General features: G+C 36.6%; 1 protein-coding gene across 14 annotated transcripts in view; it reads left to right on the top strand.

The window, feature by feature from the left end:
- Positions 1 to 24,870, top strand: part of PPIP5K2 (diphosphoinositol pentakisphosphate kinase 2) — an 87,795-nt gene that overhangs the window by 23,196 nt on the left and 39,729 nt on the right. For 11 of the 14 annotated variants that reach the window (XR_010923971.1, XR_010923970.1, XM_067569047.1 and 8 more), the window contains exons 6-20: positions 3,568 to 3,722; positions 4,730 to 4,831; positions 7,872 to 8,033; positions 9,458 to 9,579; positions 12,620 to 12,721; positions 13,285 to 13,371; positions 14,847 to 14,922; positions 15,022 to 15,131; positions 15,446 to 15,523; positions 16,266 to 16,351; positions 17,268 to 17,393; positions 17,506 to 17,627; positions 18,840 to 19,022; positions 21,132 to 21,273; positions 22,604 to 22,827. Coding sequence is in view for 12 of the 14 variants with exons in the window: in XM_067569047.1 (XP_067425148.1) it covers positions 3,568 to 3,722; positions 4,730 to 4,831; positions 7,872 to 8,033; positions 9,458 to 9,579; positions 12,620 to 12,721; positions 13,285 to 13,371; positions 14,847 to 14,922; positions 15,022 to 15,131; positions 15,446 to 15,523; positions 16,266 to 16,351; positions 17,268 to 17,393; positions 17,506 to 17,627; positions 18,840 to 19,022; positions 21,132 to 21,273; positions 22,604 to 22,827 (1,877 nt within the window). In the remaining 2 variants the exon portion in view is untranslated. The remainder of the gene's footprint in view (positions 1 to 3,567; positions 3,723 to 4,729; positions 4,832 to 7,871; positions 8,034 to 9,457; positions 9,580 to 12,619; positions 12,722 to 13,284; positions 13,372 to 14,846; positions 14,923 to 15,021; positions 15,132 to 15,445; positions 15,524 to 16,265; positions 16,352 to 17,267; positions 17,394 to 17,505; positions 17,628 to 18,839; positions 19,023 to 21,131; positions 21,274 to 22,603; positions 22,828 to 24,870) is intronic. The other 3 variants (XM_067569048.1, XM_067569045.1, XM_067569041.1) reach the window with 1 other exon arrangement.

Here is a 24,870-nt window from a genome sequence, read left to right as displayed (position 1 = left end):
ATCTTTAACTGCATGCATACCTACTACTGATGATTCCCTAGTACTTTTAAAATACATGTATCAAATTTTAGTTTAGTATGCAAGTCTTGCAAGCCGCTATATCTAAAACTGAGAGAGGATCCAGAAAAACGGGTTTAGTGAGTGTTGGGCTTGAGGGGAATACCACAGTTGTGTTCCATGAATATAGCTAATTTCCATTTTGGAGGGAAGTTGACTGGTCTGTCATAAAAACTGGAAAAATAATGAAGTTTAGAGAGCATAGGTCATTTTGGAAAATTCTGATCAGTAATTTTTGAGTAAAACTTTCAAAGTGCCTGTCATTTTCGGTTGATTTTCAATGAAGTGTAAGTCACATTTGAAAATAGACTTTGCCTCTCAGTTAATGAGGCACTTTTGAAAAATTGTACCCATTGGTACCTCAAAATTTGGGAGCTTAATTTGATTCTTGTTGGCACTTTCTGAAATTCAGGTCTCTAAATACCCACCTCCAGATTAGAAACTGTTAAAATAATACAGTCGAACAATCTAACTTTAGACTTGGTATAACAAAGTAAACACAAGCGGATGACCAGGAGTTGGAGCAGTAAGATAAACTGGCAAAGACTAGTGGAAACTATAGTGATTTCTTTTTAATGTTGTGTATATTTAGACTCAATATTTCATGTCACTGCAATGGAAGGTCATAAAAGGATTTGAATGTGGAGTGAATAGTGGCCTGGTATGTTGCTTCAGGAAGGGCATTCCACATGTAGGGGCAGCTTGAAAGAAAATGGGATATTTTAAGTGGACTAATGGGATGTCAAGACTGGTATCACTGGGATGGTTTGGCCTGTCAGCTGCTAGAGACTATTTTTTGGAGAAATGAGGTCTCTTGCCTACTAGGTCTTAATCACATTTATAGCAGAGACATTGAACCTGGATCCTTCCAATATACATGAACAAATATTCTCATACCTGATGTTGACAGGGAGAGGGGGAAGGAAGTTGGAGGAGACGGGGTAGGGGAAAAGGGAATGAAGATGCAAATGTTGTAGCTGATAGCCATAAATGACAAAAATCTTACTTCAAGAATGGTTCATTAAAGTCAGCTATGATTTACTTACATCATCCATTTCTCTGTTGAAGTCTCTGTGTTCCCCTTTTTATTGTGTATTGCATTTGATCCAATAATTTAACTACAGTGGAAATATCAGGCATGTGAGCAATGAAGTAAGGGTTGGATAGTAGATCAAGTTTCAAAGTTCCTGTTGAACTTTTCTTAACCATTTTAAACAATTGGATAGACCAGTATTTCTTCGTCACCTTTCATCTCCTCTGAAAAAGGCACTCACTTCAATCAGACTCCAGCTTTTTTTATCTACAAACCATAAGCAGGAAATTGCACACAGCCTGCTTAAGCAAATACTGTAGCTGACTGGACTTTGTGCAACAGGCAACTTTACAGAAGTGAACTCCTATTAAGTTGCAAATTGCAATGCAAGGAACTAAAAGTTTATCCAGTGTTTTTGTATCCATTATGATACAGTCTTACAATTTATTCCATTAATAAATACTTAGTTTCAGAGATTTTAAAATTTTTGGTTTTTTTAATTTCCTTTGTGGTTGAAATGTAGCATGTTTATATAAATTATCTCAAAAATCTGAATTTCTATCTCGGGATTAGTTTCTATTCTTATACATGGCAGTGAACACAATCAGTTTGAGGTGATTGAACAGATACTTTGGGACAGATCTTTCATTAAAACTGTACAATATTTGAAACAGGGAACAAAATGATTTCTAGAGGTTATATGCACTTTCTTGAAATAAGAGCGTGAGGGAAGAGGTGCTAAGGTGAAGAAAACATGGATGTGCCAAGGCTGGGTCTGCCCAGTGTGGAATGATGTGACAAGGATGGCTCCTTTCCCTGTTCTGTAATACCAGGGAGATTATTATGAGCAAGTGCTGCAGCATTGAGGCTGGCTCCCTCTCTCCTTTGAATTGAGGGACTCAGGCAAGCAAAGTGGATTAAAAAAATCAGTGATTTTAAAACATTTTTATTTAAGTAGCATTTTTTTATTAAAATGCAATATTTTCTTTAAAAAAACAATTTACAATTAAATGAGAAATTATGACAACTCACATTAAGAGCTAAATTTACTATAATCTATTAAAAATAGTTTAAATTAAATAAAAAAAATTCAGGCAATGCACATTTGCTGTTGAAGTTTTAAAAGAAGTCAGACCAGTGAAATGGGGGAAGTCACTCACTAAGCATGTGCAACCAGAGTTTGTTGATGTGCTAGACCAGCCTTTGACAGCAGTAGCCTCTTCTGTAGGTGTAGCGAATATTTTCTTTATTTCATTTTATTCAACTAGTTTAGTTCTGTGACTAGCTAATTGAAACGTTGAGAAACCAATTGGGAGCTGAAAAAAGGAAAGCATATTTTCCTCCTCCAATCTATGGATAAAAATAAGTTTAGAGGATGAGATTTACTGGTTATAAAATCTCAAAGGACGTAGTGACCAGAAGCAATCAGTTCAATTCACGAAGTATAGATAATACATCCTTTTTTAACAGATCACTTAGTTTTCAATGTAAAACATGTTTTGAAAAATTAATTCTCCTTATGTATACTGCACATTTAAGGTAGTTTTATTTATCAAACAATTTTAAATTGCTGGTTTTATACATTTTTAATTGAATTCAAATTTCCATCCACAAATGACAAACTGAATAGAAAATTAATCTACTCCATAAGAAATGTCATTCACCATTTTCTAACATAAATGTAACAATTAAGCACCTGAAAAAATGTATGTTAAATTACATAATTGCTTATCTAAATATGTATAGATAAAGTCTATCCTCCAGGTTATTAAAAAGAAGTGCCAAATTATACCAGCCATTGAGAATCTTCCTTTCTTGAGGAAAATAAAGTACAAAGGCAAAGTGATATTAAAATTGGTGATTTAAATCAAGGTTTCATGTATGCTCATTTAAATCATAATTAAATTGCTTTGATTTAAATCAATCCATCCTGGAGGCAGGGGTGGTAGAGATGCTGGTGTGTTCTTTCTCTGTGCCTAGATGGTGCTTGTAAATTACTGTTGCACTGAGAAAGTGCTTCTCAGTGGTCTGCAAGGAAGAAATACAGATACTCCTGAGTTAAGGTGAGTTTCCTTCCTGCACCTACAGGAATGGCAGAGAGGTTCTAAGTTATGGAGAAGAGGGTGATGTGTGGGTACCAGTGCACCAACGTTAACTGGTGGTTAAGTGTTTTAAGGCTGAGGCCAGCACTGATGGAATAGAATAGAGTAGCGGTACATCCCCAGTTTGTAGCATGGAGATGTTCTGGTGCCAAATCTGGGTCCGTTCTTAGTGTTTCCTTCCTTGAATAATTGATCCAAACATGATTTATAAGAACATAAATTGGTGAATCAATTTCAATAGTTTCCTATATTTTTCTTGTGTTAAACAACACTAAATATGTTAATAAATTGTTAATTTTTTAAAGTAAGCAGTTGTGACCTTTATGTATACCTTTACTGCATAATAATGTCTTTAATTTATGCCCATTTCTCCAGAATGCAGTTTGATTGAAGGAGAAGACCAGGTAGAGGTGAATGGGGAAATTTTCCAAAAGCCATTTGTAGAGAAGCCAGTGAGTGCCGAGGACCACAATGTTTACATTTATTATCCAACATCTGCTGGCGGTGGAAGCCAGAGACTTTTTCGAAAGGTGAGGAAATTGCCACGCTTAAATTGTAAACATTTTTTGTACTGAATGACTATAATCTTGGTTCTATTATAGTGACTTAAAAAAAAATCAAACCTAGAAATATCTTTGCAGATGCAGATCTACACAAGCCAGAATCTAAAGACCAAATTCTCTAGCAGAGTTATAGCCTTTGTGTCACAGAAGTAGTGCAAAAAATCTGTAATTACCTGCAGATGCCCAGCAGAGAATTTTCTTAACATAGAGGAGCTCTGCTGGGATATCTACACTGCAGACAAGCTCTGTTCTTCTGCCCACCATCTTGTTCTGCGTAAGAACGGATGCATTTTCAAGAATACAAGTGATCCAATATGGTGGTGATTTAAACTAAGCTGAGAAGAGAACATACACCTTCTCCTTTTGAGAAGGTTGTGGAACTTTCACCTCAAATACTCAAACAAGTTGGGACTGAAGCTGTTAGAGTGATCTGTTGACCTGGATCTCTTGACTAAAACAAAGCAAGGGTTTTTTTTAGTGACAATGCATTCCTACTAACTTTTGACTTGTTAAAAAGGCATTACAACTAGCAGTGAGTATGCAAACTGAGGCTAGTTGTAATGTAACTTTGTGTATAGCCTAAACATAGTACTGTGTAATTTCAGAATCTGTGCCCTTAATCTGGTAGTGCTTCAGTATATTTGCACAGAGATAGCATTATACCCTTTTAAGGTATAGAAGTACTCAGTCATTTGGGAAACCTTTATTTAATATTTTTAATCTCTGTTAAATACATATGACTTCCTAGTCAACTCTCTAAATATTTTAATAAGTACAAACATATACTATTTCTATCTATAGAAAGCTTTCCTTTGTGGGCTGTGTTTAGTCAACTGTCCATGAAACTGGGTCGGGGGGAAGTTGTGGAAGAAGACAGAAATCAGCTCTGAGAGTTTTCATGTTTAAGGAAGTGAAAGGGTCTATCTTAGAGAGAGACAGTCTGTGGCTTTGATAGAAAAATATTTCTGTTGCAGATTGGCAGCAGGAGCAGTGTTTATTCCCCTGAAAGCAATGTGAGAAAAACGGGCTCCTACATTTATGAGGAGTTTATGCCTACAGATGGCACTGACGTAAAGGTATGGTAACTGCACATCCTGATTTTTATTTAGAACAGTCAAATACTCCAAGAGCTTTGGCAGTTTTTATGGTGAAAGTGTCTTGTGGGAAGTATTAATACTGATGAAACTTTAAAATAGTCCAGAAGTAATTGTTCTTCTTGCTCTGTGGAAAAGCAGTGCTGTAATGTAAAGAATGTCTTATTTTACATCATTACTGTGGTATTGCCTCACTGTTACCTATCATGGAGTTGTTTTTTGCACTGTGGTAGTGCCCAAAATGTGCTAAGTATTTTTCAAATACGTACATAAATAGGCACAATCCCTATCCTGAAGAGTTTAGTTTGAAAGATAACAAAGAATGAAGTGAACGGTAAAAATATAAAACATACAAGCAGTGATCAGGAGATAGCTAGTACATAGATTGGTAGGTAGTTGTTTCATGGCTGTTGACTGTTCCTTTGAATATATTATAATATGGTGATTAGCAGGGTTCTGTCTTGAGTTTTTAAAAAGAGGGGTGTGAGTGTGTTTAAAAAAGTACAAAATAGTGCCTTACTAAAGGTCATACTGTATAATCCATGTAAAAATTGGTTTTTCCCTATTTCTCAGCATTTTTAATAATAGATTATGTAGGACATCTCGTGTTAAGAATGTGTAGCTATTTCTACCAGATCTGCTATTGTATATTTACTAGCAAACTATGACTAATTATAAATGTACATTGCTTTGGAGAAAATACATTAATGCAGTATCTATAGGTTTTTTAGTTCATTTGCTTTATATATTTAGTTTTTATTAATTTAGATTTAAAATAAATATAAAAGAGTAGGCACCCTCGCATTATTAATAATATCACAGCAGCATTAAAGTAAAGTTACAGGAACTCAGCCACCTATAGAAACTCCTTTCCTTCCTTTCATTGTGTGGGGAGTAGATCCTGGAAGGTCACCAAATTCAGGCTGTTTTGGACCACGGGTGGGAGCAAGTTCCAGAGTCTCTGAGCCCTCGCGATGGAATGCCTACCAGCAGTGTCCTCTTATAATAAGGGGGATCCATCTTGGACAATTCAGCTGACCACAGCTGTGGCATAAGGGCACGTGCAGAGGCAATCTATCAGGTAGGCCCCAGTCCCAGGCTAGGTAGGACTTTATTGGTAACCAACATCTTAAAGTCCATCTTGAGACCACTAGGCAGAGGGTGCAGTGCAGATCCTAGAGTGCTGATGTTGTATACTCCCAGTGAGGTGCCTTGCTTGGTAAGCAAGCTGCTGCATTGTTCACTATTGTCACTCTTCAAATGGTTTTAAGGTGTAGCCCGATGTAGAACACATTGCAGTACTCTAATCTTGAGGTGTTGAAGGCCTGGATAATAGGGCAAGGTCCACTTCCAAAAGGAAAGGTTGGCGCCTTCTAGCCAAACATAGATGATAAAAGGCAGACTGCATTATAATATTATCAGACAGAAGCTCGGGGTCTAGAATTACCCCTAACCTCTCATAACTAATGGTTGTATTCCAGCAATCAGAAGGACTGATGCTGCCTTCACCATCCTCATCCAGCTGCTTCTCCCTACTTTCCTGGGTTGAGCTTCAGCCAGCTCACCCTCATCCATTCCCTCATCTCAGTTAGACACCTGCTGAGCTACTGAACCACATCAGATGTGATTGAGACATATATTTGGGTATCATCTGCAAGCTGAAAACACCACACCTCATGCCTTCTAACAACCCCAGATACACAGCGAGTAGAATGGGTGATAGAATGACACCCTGCAGGACTCCATACTTGAGAGCTCTTGGGAAGTGGAGCAGTTGCCCACAACCAGCTATTGTCCTCTTGGAGAGAAAAGAATAAAGCCACTGAAGAGTAATCCTGACAAGTAGCACCACTCTATTATCAGTGGTTTCAAAAGTAGCTGATAGAAGTAGCAGTACCAGAATGAACATATGATCTTTATCCAGGAGGAGATTATTGATCAATGCAGTCTGTGCCAAAGCCACACTTGTACCTATTGTGACAAGGGCCAAGGAGGTCAAAGATCTCTAGGTATAGTGAGAGTTGTCTCACCACAATCTTCTCCAAAGAAAGATGTGATACTGGTCAATAATTAGCTAGATTGTCTGTGTCAAGTGATAACTTCTTGAGCGAAGGCCATGCTACTTCTTTCTTTAAATTAATAGGCAGCCTGCCTGCTTTCAGAGACATTGGCAATCTCTACAAGTAAAGGACCCAGTACTTCCCTACTAGCCTTTACCAGCCAGGAAGGGCACAAATCCAAAACATAGGTTCTGGGATGAAGTTCTCTCAGTACCTCAGCAAGTGTTAGTGGCTGAAATTCTAGCAGAGAAGAAAAAGCTCTTGTTCTCAAGGCAAAATTCTTCCACCATGAAAGCATCCCTAATCTGATTGGTTTTGTTGCAAAATATCAAGCAATTTCCTCTCAACAGAGGTACTTGATCTAGCTCCCAAGCTGAGATAGTTTGATAAAACCAGACCATCTCCCACTCCAAAAAAAATCTGCTGTCTTAAACAGCAGGTCCTATGGGGGGTGGAAGATAACTTTATTCTTTGCTTCCTACTCTGCCACAGCATAAGAGTTTAAAAAAAAAAAATTTTATGCTATAAATGATCAGTTTTAGCACAAGACCTCCACCACTAGTGCTCTAGCTATCTTCCTTCATTTGTCACTGATAATCCATCAAGCTAGATGACCTGTGAGAACAAAGGTAAGAAGAGCCTAGAAGCCACCTCATCATTGGTTAAGGGCATTACCATCTAATTTGCAGTGAGTGTCTATGACTGGGTGCTGTTAACAGCTTCCAATTGGGCTGTACAGAAGCCAGCACCCTGGTCACTTAGAACACACAGGGAACTGGATGTGATTAAAGTAGAAGGAAACACTTACACCTGTTTGTGCGCTGTAGATTGAGAGCCTGTTTGGCCATGCTGTGTAGACAAGCCCCTAGTAAGGTGTTTGAATGTGTGACTGCAGCTATATGATCTGAATGTGATATAAACTCGGTGTAACTAAATTAATAATTTCAAATTTTTAAATAAAGGTGTACACAGTAGGTCCAGATTATGCACATGCTGAAGCTAGGAAGTCCCCTGCTTTGGATGGCAAGGTAGAGCGAGACAGTGAAGGAAAAGAAGTGAGATATCCAGTCATCCTAAATGCAAGAGAGAAGTTGATTGCTTGGAAAGTATGCCTTGCATTTAAGGTAAACTGACCATTTACTAGCTGATCAAATGTGTAGTACTAATTGTTTATTATGTGAAAATTGTATTACTCAGTGCTCAGTAACAGAGGTGTTATTGACCGAGATCTCCTGGGATGGAGAAGGAAATTGCAAAAAATTCATTTTTTGTTTAATCTGGAGGACTTCTGTTTTTAAATAGATAAGTTTTTTTTTAATATTCTTACTGCCATGGTGGCTAAATAGACAGCTAAATACAGAAAACTTGTACATAAAATATACAGCTATAGATTTAATGTGACACGCATATTTTTCTCTTCTGTTTGTGTGTGTGCATGCTAGCTTGCATGCACTTGCTTTGATTTGTAAAAGCCGATTTTTTTAAATCCGTTTGCATTCAGTTTGCATAACCTTAAATATATGCTTTGTTAGTAACAATGGGCCTTCAGTGATACAGTTGCAGTTAATCACATAGATGTGACCCCTAACTGGTACCAATACCGGGCCCAGTGCTAGAATATATTAAACTGTAAAGTTATCTTCAGTGATGTCAGAACCAAGAGTCCCCAATAAAATGCATAGTTTATTTCAAATTAGTTTTCAAATACATCATCTGGGAAAAGAGGAAAAAATGTCTTTACTGATAACTATTTAAGGCTTATATCTATACTATGAGCTGGGGTGGATTCCCCTCCTCATGTACACATACTCATGCTAGCTCTCAGCAAGCAAGCACAAGTATAAATAAGAGTGTAGCTGTGATTGCATGGGTGGTGGCAGCAGAGGCACAGCTGAGCCATGCCCCCCAGTACATTCCCACTGATTTCAAGTGTGTAGTTCTAATCTGAGATCTTTGAGTCAGGGACTGTCTTGTTCTGTGTTTGTATAGCACGTAGCACCGTGGGTCCTGGTCCATGAATAGGGCTCCCAAGTGCTACAGTAATAGAAATAATAAATAACATTCTGAAAAGTGACTGTTAAACATGGCATTGCTGCATCAGGTTTATAAATTACATGTTTTTTTGGTATTTCTGAGGGACAAGCAGGGTGTGTGTGCATGTTTGTATTTCCCTCTTTCCTTATCTCTTACCATCACCAGAAATGAGGATTCTGCAGTCCAAATCCTATGGATAGTGGGAGTTTTGAAGGCACTGTTGGATGCCCTAGTGTAACTGAAAGCAGAATTTGGCCTGCAGAATTCATGCTGCTAGTGATGTGTGAGAAGTTAATAATCCAGGTTGGGTGTGTAAAGCTAGTAATTAGGAAAACCTCTTGTGTAAACTGAGCAAATTTAATGTGGAATCTCTGAAGACTAGTAAGTATAGAACCCATAAATGCCATTTTTGTGTTGCCTTTTCAAATCAGAATCATACTTAACATGCAGGTCTGGAAACATAAGACCCTTGACTGAAATGGAAATTGTGCTTTTCACTATTTATTCTTAACAGCAAACAGTTTGTGGCTTTGACTTGTTGCGTGCTAATGGACAATCCTATGTCTGTGATGTCAATGGCTTCAGTTTTGTGAAGAACTCCATGAAATATTATGATGATTGTGCGAAGATACTTGGGTAAGAGTGAGTTAATTGATTCTTTTGGGCTTTTTGCCTGTTATGTATTTTGTAGGTAAACTATTACACCCCACTCCAACATCTCTTTGAAACAAATGCTACTAACTATACAAGCACAAACATCTTGAGAAAATATGAAGGGAAAAAGGAAATGTAGTGTTCTGTATAATTCTTAATTTATGTATATGTTTGCTTTTGTCTTGTGTGTTCATATAAGTTTTGTGTACACACATAGCTTGCAAGGTGTATAATCTGTCTTGTGTGTATATCAGTTTCTTTGTGCATGAAGTAGACTGTGGCTAAGCCTGACTTTGAAAGTCTGAACCCATGAGTACAACAGCTTCAGCTATTCTGCTCTAACTTGGGAATGATTGGCTTGCTTGGTTCTAAACCGGACTCTTTTTTGAATGTTTAGCAGCTAAGGGTCACTAATGATTTATAATAAATCTGTTCAGTTTTGCAAACCACAGGTTTAAATTTAAATAATAAACATAAAACTTCTTTTAAAAGTGCAGTATTTTATTTTTATTCATAATATTTAAAATAGGATATTCCAGAAAATATAACTCAATATCAGTAGCATTAGCAAAATGGTTTACATGTAGTGATACATACAGTTCATAATGGTAAAATTCTGTATGGTCTCTTTCACAACCCATTCAGTTTGGTAGTGGCTGTGAAAGTTATTACCATCTACAGTAATGGCTGCTATCTGGTCTGTGAAAGTAGATGGGTTTGTGGTGACTTCAAGTTCTAGTGGTCTGCATCACAGCTTGCAGTAACTGGCATTGATGACAGTCTGAGGCTAAAAATTGAACCGATGTAAATATTGCACTGCCCTTTGAAGGGTGACTTCTCCACTCAACAAGGGTGAGGCTGGTGGCTGCCATTTGGATTTTTTTAAAGAAGGGGGGAGTTTACAGGGTGCTATTGGATATCCATCCATTAAAAGGGTCCTGCCCCAGAGCAAGCCCCATGTACACAGAAGCAACTTGGTGGCTGATGCCCTCTTGTGTCTGGGCTTGGGGTGGCTGGGCTTTCCCCTTGGTCGCCTCCGTCTGGATCTTGTGTGTTCTAGTCCTCCAGTCAGGTCACTTAAAAGTTCAGTCCCTTGCAGGATATCCAAGTTCAGCTGTAACTGGACAGGCCCTAAAGCTGGGTTCTTCTGGCGGACCTCCAGCTCCTCCTGGGCCTGTAGCAAGTCTTTCCAAATCAGCACAGAACTCAACAAAATTGCACTCTTCTTTCCAGAGTAGTGTATCCCAAAGGTTCTCCCTGAGGCCTCTCAGTAGAGCTCAGAACTACAAACAAAACACTACTGATGCATCTTTCGCCCCTTTCTGCACTTGAACTTCAGCTTGTGGTTCCTCTTGAGGAACACCAGCCCTAAGACTGCCTCCCTGGAGCCTGGCCCCTTGTTCTAGTGGCCCTCCACTGGTGTTAGCCTCAACCGAACTTGACCGCTGTCCTCTGCAGTCAGCCCCAAACTACTGTGCTTCCTCACTCTAAGTCCTATACCCAGCACAGGTGTGTCAGGGCAGGGCTAATTAAATGGGTTGGCTAGACCCAGGTCTCTTGGCCCTTAATGGAGCAGGCCACTGTGCGCAAGGTAAGGTTCACTGTTTTATTTAAGAATTACATTTAAACCAACCTCCCAAAGCCTTTGGTAAGTAGGTATAATGAGAATAGTGGTTGTGGGGGAGTAGAGGGACTTTTGAACATTAGTTTAATGTTTTGGAGTAACATTTGCTTTGTTTACCTGAAGAATGGGTTCTTCAGATGCCTTCTACTTTAAGGCAATAATGCAACAAAATGTTCTATTTCTTGGTAATGTACCACCACTCATTTGATATTGAAATATTAGCATTTATGGCTTTTGTGAGGAAAAATATGAAATTTTAAGTATGAATGGCATTGCACTTGCATGTACGGTTTGTATGCTTATGCAATCATTTGTCTTTACATGGAAGTTTACTAAAGTTGGATGAATGCACACCTTTGCACTGTCCTCATCCCGGTGCTGCTTGGAGCATGACTGTTGCTGCCACATTGTGATAAGGCAGGCATCAGACTGCTGTAATTCATATTGGGTATAACAGCCCCAAAGGGCTGAAAATTTAACCCAGGACTGGTGTGTATGGAAATATTCTGACTGTGCCCTTTCTTCCTTCAACCATGCCCCTTTTCTCTGCTACCTTGCCACTGAAGTGTTGCCCATAAACTAGGGTGATTCTGTGTTGGCCAGTTAAGCTGTCTTTACAACAAAATTAAACTAGTGGCGTCACACAAAAAGGTCATACCACACTGAAGCACCTGACCTGAAGAGAGGCAAATAATTCCTGTTAAATTGAATCTTCGATAATAACATCAACTACAGGCTTGTTGCTTAGATTTGGTGGCAGGAATTCTGATGATCCAAATGCACTTCTACTTACTCAGTCATTTTAGTCTAGATTCCTACCCATTCTGCAAAGAACGTTCATCTACATTTTTTCCTTATTTTAAAAATAGCTTTGTTATAGCAGTGCTAAATCAACAGCAGAACTTATATTAAGTTTTGGAAGTCTAGGAATCATTTTTCATGGGTTGACTTAAGTATCTAAGATGCATTACACCATCCTTTGAAGTCCTCCAGATTAAAACCTGTATGAACAGTGATGTACTTCAGATTGGTATATTTTAACATGACACTTGCTCGAGTAAACCATGGGAAGCTCTTACAAGAACTTATTATACATTTTACTACATTTTACAGATTTTAATTTTACAGATAATGTTAGATTGTCTTCTTTGTAGCTATTGTGATCAGACTTTAATAGTTCAATATAATAGTGTTTAAACATTTGAAAAATAAAAATACATCTGTAAGTGCCCATCTAGTGCTCAATGTTTCTCTAATAAACAGTTGACTAAAACAGAATATTCCTCTTAAATAAATTAAAATGTACTGTATAAATGTGCAGTATTTCATTTTAATTTAGTTTAATAATTTAATTATTACAGTATTTTGATAATTTAATTTTTGTTTTTCCCCCTTCAGAAATATCATAATGCGAGAACTTGCTCCACAATTTCAAATCCCATGGTCAATACCTTTGGAAGCTGAAGATATCCCTATTGTGCCAACCACATCTGGAACAATGTAAGAGAAAAATAGTCTTAGCTGAATTGTGCAAAGTCCTTACATAACCTTTGTTTGAATTTTCTCTTCTTCCAAGGTGTATCAGCTTTCGGCTATGAACAATTGATTTGTGTGATGAAAACAAGAGGTGAATTGCAATTGCTGTTCCAGCAATCAGTTTCTTACCCTTAGTCAAGCTGAGTATAAAACAGCAGATTTTCTAGTGTAGTCTGTTCTAAACATTGCTTGCTTCATTGCTAATCAATATTCTAGTGTCAGCTTAACACTTTTAATAAACATGCTCTTTTACTAAATAAACTTCAAAATGGACATGTTTCAGAAACTACTTAAAATAGCTATTCTGTAGATAGCAAAGTTTTAAAACCAGTATTTATAGTAAATTACATTGCCTTACATCATTTTCAAATAACCTAATGTTCTTGCATTTCGTACAGTCATTTCAGTACTTTGTCAAATATGTTTTTGTTGACTAAATAACTCTTTGATTCACACATTTAATAATATAAAAATCATAAGAAGTGTATAGAACTGTGAAATGTAACTTGCCTTTTTTTAAATTTCAGGATGGAGTTGAGGTGTGTTATAGCTGTCATACGTCATGGAGACCGTACACCAAAACAAAAAATGAAAATGGAAGTTAAACATCAGAAGTAAGTCTAAATTTGGATAAAGACAGACTTTCTTCACACTTGCAGTAGCTTGTAGGATACATGAGCTACACACTGCAGTAGGAGGCAGGCTGCATCCACATTCACTGTGGTGTGTAGCTACACCTGACAATGAAAGGCTCATTACCGGAGCCTTACATCCTCCTTTCTCCGCCTTGCTAGAGCCTTTCCAAATTTCTGGAGTCTTCCATTGCCGTGGCGAAAGGCTCCAGCAGTAGGATACCGCACTGTTACAAAAAGTATTGTAGATGTAGGAGGCACTGTTTGGGCAAATAGAGAGCTAAGTAGGGATATACCCTAGGGTTCAGGCATGTAGGACACTCTACTAACCTAAGCATTGCCTCATCATTTATACTGCTATTTATCCCTGTGCTAGCTGGGCATGAAGTGTTTGTATGCTACACACTGCCATAAGTGTAGATATAACTTTAAGTTTGGTAATTAGGGCCAAATTCTCGTCTTGGATATGTGGGATCAACTCAGTGAATTCAGTGGGAATTGCACATGCATATGCACGAACTACATTTATATCTTAATCCTTCTTCCTGCATAACATCTCTTAGATGTCCACACAGCTAAGTCACTCGCCCTGGCCTCTGTCATGCCATGTCTCCAGTAACTGTAACCTCCTTCTCTCTAGCCTTGACCAATGCAGTTAGTCTCATTAATATATATTGAAGATGCTGCTGCAAAGATCATTTTCCTGGCTTATTGCTTTGACCTCATCACCCCTCAATTTCTGCCCTTTTTCTGGCTCCCCCTTTTCCACTGCATCGGTTGCAAACTACAAGTCTCTGCTTTTAAGACCCTTCATAAGCTATTGCTTACCCAATTGTTTATTGTATCCACTTTTTGTCTCTTGCCTTATACTTATAGTGTAAACATTTTGGGAGGCAGGGAACACACTTTGTTATGCATTTGTATAGTGCCTAGCACAGTGGCACCTTAATCCATGATTAGGTGCTACAGTAATAAAAATACTATCAAACTAGATTCTACCCTCAGATTTTAAGTGAAAGATTTGCTGTAAGTCTGTAGAGCCATATGTTTAGTATTTTATAGTTAATAGTGTTGTGTGAGTTGTTTTTTTTTTTTGTTTGTTTGTTTTAAATTAGGAACAGAGATGGTTGTTTACTCAGGACGCTTCATATCTTTTTGTGTAGTACCTGTATTTTTTTCAGTCTTAGTAAGCTAACAGAAAAACAGTAAGCGCTCTCATTTTGCAGGTGTGCTTAAGGCATGTGTTAGTGAGATGAGACCTCATTGAACAGAGAGGTTCATATCAAAACAAACTGTCTCATAATTCAGGGGTGTTGAGATCAGGGATGGGGAGGAGGGTTAGTTCCACTTCTTCATTTTGTTCTAATTGAAACTCTTTCTGTTGCTTTAACATGTATTAAAATTTATATTAACATTCTTATTATATACCCTTTTAATCAATATGTTTTCTCCTAAAGATTTTTTGATCTCTTTGAAAAATGTGATGGATATAAGTCTGGAAAATTAAAACTGAAGAAACCAAAACAGTTACAGGCAAGTATATCTTGATTTTCTTATTCTGGGTTCTAAAACTGATGAATGAATAAAAGAATTCCTTGTTTAATATATAGTGGTTTTGTTTTTGTTTTTTAGGAAGTGCTTGACATAGCAAGACAGCTCCTACTAGAACATGGACAAAACAATGACTCTGAAATTGAAGAAAGCAAAGCAAAACTTGAGCAGCTGAAGACTGTATTGGAGATGTAAGGATCTCATTTTTAACCTTCATGTCAGAACTAGCATGATGATGTTCTGATAGCATTAGCTTTTAAAACTAATTCCCTAATGTTAATTTATCAACTGACAATATAATGTATGACAGTACTCATCTGAATTTTTGAATTGAGAGGAAGGATGATTTTGTGATTGAGATTGATCCGGTATTGAGGAGATCTGGTTTTACTTCCTGTGTGTCTTTGGATAAATCACTTAATCTAACCTGCTCCTCAGTTCCTCATCTGTATGATGAGGAAAATACTTCCTTTGTCTTATCCTGTTGTCTGTGTTGTCTATATAGATTTTGGGGGCAGGAGCTGTCTCTTGCTAAGCATTTTTATGGTGTCCTACACAAAGGAGTCCTAACCTGTTGGCATGGGTAGGCGCTACTCTAACACAAATGGAAATTTGGGGTGTGTATACTTCCTGTTTTAGAGAGTTCAAAAAAAGAGTTGTTATACTTGAATGAAAGATCTTGCTCTCAGTAACCCACACACAGTATAAAAACTCATTTTAAACGTTAAATAATTTTAGTATCTTATTATGTATTTATGGTATGTCAGTTTCTAATTAACACTGGTACAGAAATTGATATTAAACATTAACTAGATGATGATAATTGTTTCTGGATGGTTAACTTGCTGTATAATATATTGTGATAAAAGCTTGTTACACTTGGAAGTGTTATGAATCCCATTTTGGGGCTTCATGGGATAACAAATAGTGGCTATCAGTACCTGACACATCTGATCTGGATACTGATTGCCGCAAGGGTGTATGGGGCCAAGATGGAATAAATTAATCATGCAACTGTGGATAGATGGGTGTGTCTATTCCTGGTGAGAGAGACATGACATTTCTTGGGCAGTGTGATGAAAAGAAGCAGTGGACAGTACTTAATATGGCAACTGCTACATGACGATGACAATTTAACTATTCGATATTTTATTTAATTTGATATGTGCATGTACAAATCAGCTAAATGGGCAAGTTAGTATACAAATCAATTAGGATTCAAGGATTAATTATATCCCTAATTGACCCAGGGGAATGATAATATTTAATATATATTGGAAAATCTATCAGTTTATTTTAGAGGGTGTTTTTTCTCCTCGTTTTAGGTATGGGCATTTTTCTGGCATAAATCGCAAAGTCCAGTTGACCTATCTCCCTCATGGCTGTCAGAAAACTTCTAGTGAAGAAGAAGGTATAATATAACCAATACATACTCACTTTACATAGTATGCGGAACTTAACATAACTAGGGGGTTAATTGTATAAAATGGTGTTAAATAAAACAAGGACTTGTATTATGGAACATTTGTTTAGTGATGAGATACTGTGATTAGCAATCTCTTAGCTGCTGAGTTTCTATTAGTAAGATAGACTTTGTATTTTAAATTGTTTCCTAGGTAACAAAAATATGGAGGGAAGACATTTTGTAAGATGTTCACCAGAGATGTCATATATAAAAATTAGGTTTTCCCTACATTTCCTAGTACTCCTATTCCTGTCATACAAAAAAGGCCAAGACTTACAATAATGCCTAGGTATTTAATATCCAATACCTATGAATTTCCTGACTGCTGATTAGTTTAGCGTTTACTTTCACTTTATTTTCACTGTAATACGAGTTTTAGTTTTAAAGTATCTGAACTCTGGGTGTATTCAGAGTTAAGTATTAGCTTTCACTGAACTAGAGTGGTATTTATCTAGTATTAGGGCTGTTACACAAAGCTTATCTCCTGTTGACGCCAGTGTAGATCTCCTGTCAACATACTTATGTTCACGTAGGGCAGCGTCTTCACAGTGTTGCATTGACAGGAGACGCCCTCCCGTTGTTGCAGCCTTACTCCTTTCAGGGAGGTGGACTAATTGTGTCCTCCATGGAGCGCGCTCTGATTGACTGAGTGGGTCTACACAGACCGCAACAGTAAAGACATACCTTTTAGAATAGCAAGAGACTCAAATGTTGAAGTCACTTTCCTGAAACATACAAATCTCAATGTATCACTTCTGGTATTTCTTTAATATTAATTTAATAATAATTCCTTAATAGTCTTTAAATAAATATTTGCATTTGTTGGTACATTACTTTAACTGATCTGTCTGCATATAATTAGATAACCGAAGAGAGGAACCATCCCTACTTCTAGTTCTGAAATGGGGAGGAGAACTAACCCCTGCAGGCAGGGTCCAGGCAGAAGAACTAGGGAGAGCTTTCAGATGCATGTATCCAGGAGGACAAGGTAATCTTGTGCTGTATGGCTTAAATTAGCCTTTTAAATACATATACAAATAAAATACATACACACATATACAACAAGAATCTCTGAAGAAGAATATCTGTTTGTTTCGTAGGAGATTATGCCGGATTTCCTGGATGTGGTTTACTTAGATTACATAGTACTTATCGACATGATCTGAAAATCTATGCTTCTGATGAGGGACGAGTTCAGATGACTGCAGCAGCTTTTGCAAAGGTACAATGTGAGATCGTATTTTCAACAAAGAAACTTGGAACTCACAACAAGAACCTTGTTTGTGTTCATTCGCAAGTTAGGGGAAATGCAGAGTTTTATTGCAGTCTATGGAATAAAAAATAGGTTACATTTTTTAATGTGCATTTGGTGTTCATGGAAGGAGATTCAAATTAACGTCTCTTGCATTTGAAGCTTTCCAAGCATCAGAAGACATACAGCATGGGCAGCTGCAGTATAAGTTTTTATTTATGTTGCCCCAGCAATGTGTCTCAATCCTTTCTAGTAGACCACTTTTGAGGGTAAAAAGGGTATTTTAGTCTCCATGCCCGTTTAATTCTTTGTTTATCTAAAAGTTCTAACAAAGATGCCTATGACAAATTGTGGGCATGATGGGTGTAATAGACATCTTTTAGGAACAGAACTGAGACCACAAGTTCACTCTTCATAGGATGGGTGATATGCAACTGTAAGACTAATTGCATATAGAGGACTGAATTGCTTTTGTGCTTTGATCCCATCAGAGAGGAGAAATTAATACAACTTGATTTAATTTTCTTTTTAATATAAGATATTACACGATTGTACAGTATAAACATTTTTACTACAGGAATAGTCTTCTCTAATATTGTTAGAGCAGAAACATCTTAAAATGTAGCTGATTTCAAAATAATTACTAACTGGTGAGATATGGTGGCAAACTCACAAAAGAAATGTTCTTAATTATGCTGTTCAGTTATGCCTAATGTAATTTTGTTGTGCTGTAAAAATTTTGGAGTGGTCTTGTAAAATTTTTAAAAACCCTGAACACTGTGAACTTTCAGACAAATTAGAAAGTTTTGATGAAACTTTCACAATACTTGACCTGTCTTCATACCAGACAAACCTCCTACCCCTCTAATCACAATCCCGAAACCCAGTAACTGCTTAAGTTTACCACTCGCTCCCCTTGCAGCATAAGTCTGATTGCTTATTCCCATCTCCAAGAAGTGGGATAGGTCAGGTATCCTAAACATATGTGAGAGAGAGCACATACAGTAAGCTGTTACATAAAGCCTTAATTGAGTGCATGAATTTTGATAATAACATTTGAGATACTGACAAGTTATTTCAACAATATAATGTGGAGGTTACATTAACATCTTGGTTTAAAAATAGATTCATTACTATTTTTTAATCTTTGTTCATTTCTGCATAACTTTATTGTTCTTCCAGGGATTACTGGCTTTAGAGGGAGAGCTGACTCCTATTCTTGTCCAGATGGTGAAAAGTGCTAATATGAATGGTCTGTTGGACAGTGACAGTGACTCTTTGAGCAGTTGCCAGCATCGTGTTAAAGCAAGGCTTCATGAAATACTCCAGAGAGACAGAGAATTTACACCTGAAGACTATGAAAAGGTTAGATGATATTAGAGAAATTATTTCTAACATAAATTTATTAAGATTTACCATGACTCAGTTTTCACACAAGCATTCCTTTATTCGTCCAAAGGCCACTTAGTGTTGGTTATATCCAAAATACCAGTACAAGCATATACACATTTATATCCTAGCAACAATACAGTTACACACATTGGCCAAATATTCATGACAGGATCTTGCTTGGGAGATATCTTCCCATCACGACATAACTCCAGAAGGGTAAGGAAAAGCTCTGACAAAGAAATCACTAAAATCCTTGCCTTTTTATGCACTGTAATAAACAAGTGATGTCATTGCTGGTTATAAGACCTTAGCTAAAGTCAAAGAAGGCAGTTTTAAGTCTGTGCTTTGCCCTTTTGCGTGGTTCAGACTAACTTAATGGTTGGGCCCTTTTCAAAGTCATCTTCTTTCCTTCTTTTGCCATTTTCTTCCCAACTTCAGGACTAAGCATTTCTTTTTAAACAAACACATATATCCAATTATTTATTGCACCTGCTGTCCAGTTAATCATGTTTTCTTTATTTTGATTACCTCAACCCAAAATAAAATAACGCTAGGGTTTCAAGGATTGCTACAAGTTTAACACAAATGACTCTTCTTTTTCATAATTTAATTGCTTAATCATATGTGTTGGGCCTATTGCTCATGCTAATATCCAAACTCAGTTTAAAACCATAGTTCACTCAAGCTCGATCTGGGCCTATATTCCTACAAGATAGTTAGCGGGATTAATTTTCTATGAAGCAAAATAAATGAAATTTTGTCTGGATCCTAATACTTGGTTAAAAAGAATGGGTTTTTATTAAAGCTGCAAATTAATCACAGTTAATACATGTGATTAACGCAGAACAAATTAACAAGATTAAAATAGTCACAATTAATCGCAGTGTTAAACAATAATAGAATACCAATTTAAATATTTTTAGGTAGTTTTCTACATTTTCGAATATATTGATTTCAGTTGCAACACAGAATACAAAGTGTACAGTGCTCACATTATATTATTTTTATTACAATATTTGTACTGTAAAAAAATAAACAAAATAAATGGTATTTTTCAATTCACCTCATACAAGTCCACTCAGTCCTACTTCTTATTCAGCCAATCGCTAAGACAAAAAGTTTGTTTATATTTATGGGAGATAATGCTCTTGTTTCTTATTTACAATGTCACTTGAAACTGAGAAGAGATATTCACGTGGCACTGTTGCAGCCAGAGTGGCAAGGTATTTACATGCCAGATATGCTAAACATTTGTATGCCCGTTCATGCTTTGATTTGTAGGCTCTAAAGTTTTACATTGTTTTGGTTTTTTGAGTGCAATTATGTTTTTAAAAAAAAAAAATCTACATTTGTATGTTGCACTTCCATGATACAAGTATTGTAGTACAATCTCTTTATGAGGTGAATTGAAAAAATTCTTTCTTCTTTTTTACAGTGCAAATATTGCAATAAAAATAATATAAAGTGAGCACTGTACACTTTGTATTCTTCGGTGTAATTGTTTTTTAAAAAAATCAGTTATTGTCAGAATCCAAATGTACTTGCTCCCTCCCATCGTTTTTTGTTCTGTAAAGTTTCGTTTTGTGATGGATTTGGGAGCATTTAGCTGCAATGTACCATTCTGATTTCTCTTGACAAAGCTTTTTTTAAAACCTTAAATAAATCAGTTATTGAAAACAAAATACTGTACAATAAATCATTAAATTAGCACAAAGTTGTGAAATTCCTCAGAATTCTCACTTTTGAGAATAAAATAATTAACGTAAGTGGGGAAGTTTAATTCTATTTCTGACATTGCTGTGATATTCCATACAGAATTGCTTGACATCTTTTATGTATCTTGTACAGCCTTAGCTTTTGACTCTTGGGTTAAGCTTTCTTTTCTTGATTCATACTACCGGTGCTAATTCAGACATTAAGGAAGTTGAGGACTGTACTTTTTTTGAATATTTTGAGTCTGGAAATCTAGGAGTTGAGAGATGTGGGGGTTTTGGTTTTGTTAATGCATCCCCTTAGGATTTCTTAGATCATCAGATATAACCAGTTTGGTAAGGAATGTTTCTGTTTTATCTCATACTCCAGCTTACTCCATCTGGAAGCATCTCTTTGATGAAATCAATGAAGGTTATCAGAAATCCTGTGAGGACATGTGACAAGGTTTATTCCTTGATCCAGAGTTTGACTTCTCAAATCAGGCAGCGAATGGAAGATCCCAAGTCTACGGGTAATTGAAATACTTTAAAATGTGTATTTTATTGACTTCTGTCCATTTGAGACCACTAACTTTAGTGAATATGCAGAAGGCATGCACCCTTTCCTCATTAGCCTCATTAGATTTTTGTGATCTGCCACAGCCATACAGCATTGCAGAATTCAGAACTCTCCTGCTTTATGAGAAATACAGTCGTCCAGCGGTAAAGGGGAAAAAGATTGTATTTCTCAGAGTGGAAAATTGAGTGTTGGGGTACTTCTGAAAATTTTAATAAATTAGGGGGTACTTGCTACTTAAAGGGTTGAGAAACACTGCTTTAGGGAGTCATACAAGTTGAGCCATATATGGCTTTACAATACAGGCTCTTCTCCTGAGAGAATTCGCTAGAATTAGCACAGGTTTACAGCAAAAGACTATATAATAACATTGCCATAAGTGGTTATTTCTGGGGTCTATACTAAAAACTAGGTGATAGACAAGGCCTAATGTTCAAATATCCTGCAGACTTTAAGTTCACAAAGAGGGCAGGCTGCTTTAAATATAATTTGATTGAAGATTTCCTTTAAATGTTAGTATCTTCATTAAAGCTTTTGTTTGCTCTCCACTTAAAAAAAAGGACCATGCTGAATAGAAATTTTGCTCTATAAATTGTGTTGTATTAAAACAACTTCATTTTTTTAATAGTTGCATTTTATCTCTATAGGACTTGCACTGATAGCAAGAATTGATGTTTTACCATTACTGCTCCTTTTCCCCCATCCAAACCTCTTGTCTGCAATTAGGGGCATCTGCCTCTCCTCTTGCCAGTCTCCTGGCTCCCAATATTTCTGGCTTCTGCACTTGGGATGTGTACAGGAGTGGGTGGGAAATTGGGTGCATGTCCCCAGAAAAAAATATTTTAATCTAATTTTTAAAGAAGTCCCCAAGTAGTTCTTAGAACCACACCATATATGATTTATCATGCTACAGTTCTGCCTGAAGACCCAGTTATGCACTTGGAAAAGGGAGCTGGGGCTGGATCTGACATGCTGCTCTTAGCTACCATGTAATAGTTCCATGCTAGTAGCAGTGAAAACTGAGATTTCAGAGCTACCCATAAACGTAACTATTTCCTCTTTTTCAAGCCCTTAAAATAATGATTTCAAGTATTTTGTAATAGTATTCACAGGCCTCTGACAATTTTGCCTCAATGCATTTGTTATCTGGAGTCAGCTAATATTGGTTTATCCTTAAAACACATATTAAGACTATAATTTAAATAATATATTTAAATCAGTTTAACTTTTTTGTTGGCTGATCAATCCTAAATGGTGAAATAAGAGTAAAATATTTATCTATCTAGATATTCAACTTTACCATAGTGAAACGCTAGAGTTAATGCTGCGCAGGTGGGCCAAGCTGGAAAAGGACTTTAAAACAAAGAATGGAAGATATGACATCAGCAAAATCCCTGATATTTACGACTGTATAAAATATGATGTCCAACATAATGGCTCCTTAAAATTAGAAAACACAATGGAATTATACAGGCTATCAAAGGCATTAGCTGACATTGTGATCCCTCAGGTAAGCACTTTACATCATTACTATTGCACTTTTAGAGTAAAAAATCTGTAAAAGATGCTTGCTGTCTCCTGCTTTTGGAAGGCTTTTGTATTTTACAGTGTCTAGAGGCTCCCAAGTTGACCTTCCGTTTACGGAAGAGATTTAATGTCAATGATAGAGAATAGGTTAACTGGCCTCAAAATAAATTAGTAGTTCATAGTCCATCAAATCTATTAAATTTAGATTGAATTTTCCAATAGCTTGCATAAGTGTGACTAGGTCTTCATTCCTATTACCTAAGTGTGCTAAAACTAAGTGCCCCATAACAGCTACTCTACATACATAAAGGAGGGCAGTATAATTGAAGTAATCAAAGATGTCCATTTCTGAGGTTGAATTTTTTTTGTCAGCCCTTTTGCTTATAAGACTCCTTCTCAGGCTGTTTATAAGGGGCATAGTTGGCTTCAGTTAAGTGAAATTAGGCAAACTGGTAAAAAAAAAAAAAATTTTTTTTAACCAAAATGGAGCTTTCTACTGCATTTTAGTTTTGGTTTCAAATATTATGCTAGCAGTTAAATCCAGATACCATCTTCCTTCTGTTATTTCTATCAAGACAAATGCTTATCAGGCAACAAAATAGCATTTGGTTAGTTTGTAAAATTATATCTGTTAGTCATCTACAATTCAGAGCAAAATTGTATCTACTAATGAATGGCATTCAACAGGGAACCAGGAAGCTAGCAAATAGTTATCTCAATGTGGGAGAAAATTGTCGTCTGTTAGAAAAGGAAACAAAACTTAAAATAGCTGAGTTCCTAGCAAAAACACACAGAACGAGATTATGGAAATGAAAGCACATTAGCATTGTCTTTCCCACGTCTGCTCATTTACCCTTTTTTAAAATAAACGGTCTGTGCAGTGCAATCTCAAAACTGAATTGTCTTTTACATTGTGTGGAATTTCATTGGATGTAGATGGACATGTAGATCATCAATCAAATCTCAGCTGCATTCAGTATTGTCCTACTGTGCTGAGTAGACTAGAGACAAAAAAAACCTTCAGTGTTAATGCCTCTTTTTGGCACATAACTAGAATTCTTTCTCAGTTCTGGGAATCAAGCTAATTCATTCACTCTAGTAATGGGTTTGCCTTCATTCTTTTGCTTAATGTGTAGCATCATCTATGATAAAAATACCTGTTCTGCAAGGTCTTATTTCTAATTTTGTGTACTAGTTCTTTGTTTAGATGAGGAATAACTTTTTTTTGTGAAAAGAACTAACTCTCTTATTGAAATACCGCTATATAATAGCTTTAAAACTCTTGACCCCTGGGAGTTGCCCAGGGGATCAGATCTCATATTGTGACATGGGACATTGAGAGCCTGAGAAGATACAAATAAACACATAACTGAAATACAGCTACTGTACCCTATGTGCATCTGTAACCTTCACAACTTGTACTTACTGGCAATGTTTTTGTACAAGATTGTGAATTCTTGAGAGAATGGATTGCATTCTCATATTAAGGTTTTTGAGTGCCATTAGACAAACAAAGATTGTTTTGTAAAGTGGAGTGTGCTGTACAGCACTACAGAAATGTTTAACTGTAAAAGTCTGTGTGCAATGGTTGTTTGTACAAATAGCTGAATAGACTATTTTTGTAGTCATTTTGCTCATTCAGCAACCTGATTTCCTTGTGTTTGAAATACAAACTCTCTCTCTCCTTTAAAAAAAAAAACAAAAACAAAAAACTGGTTTTATGTTAGTGCTAAAAATGAATGTCTGGTTAGTAAGCTTATTTGTTATCTGTGTAGCAATACTATTCAATGTATTTTTACATCAAGAAAATTCAGTGGAAATTTAACTACATTTATTGGGTTAAAGGTGATCTACAAATAGAAGTGAGGACTCCACTTACTGTTGTAGTATGCTGAGTGCCCAAAAAGATGAAGTTGGGAGTATGGACTTAAATTGTTTCTTTCAGGTCATCCAAAGTCCAGATTCAATCAGGCTGGGTATAACACAGTTTTTATGCTCACTATGCTAGTGATGTTACTGAATATCA

Source organism: Emydura macquarii, unplaced genomic scaffold (genome assembly GCF_026122565.2).
Source record: "Emydura macquarii macquarii isolate MOO-44397 ecotype Brisbane River unplaced genomic scaffold, CSIRO-AGI_Emac_v2 contig_2897, whole genome shotgun sequence".
In the NCBI taxonomy this organism is placed as follows: domain Eukaryota; kingdom Metazoa; phylum Chordata; order Testudines; family Chelidae; genus Emydura; species Emydura macquarii.
This window is presented reverse-complemented; position numbering and strand designations above follow the sequence as displayed.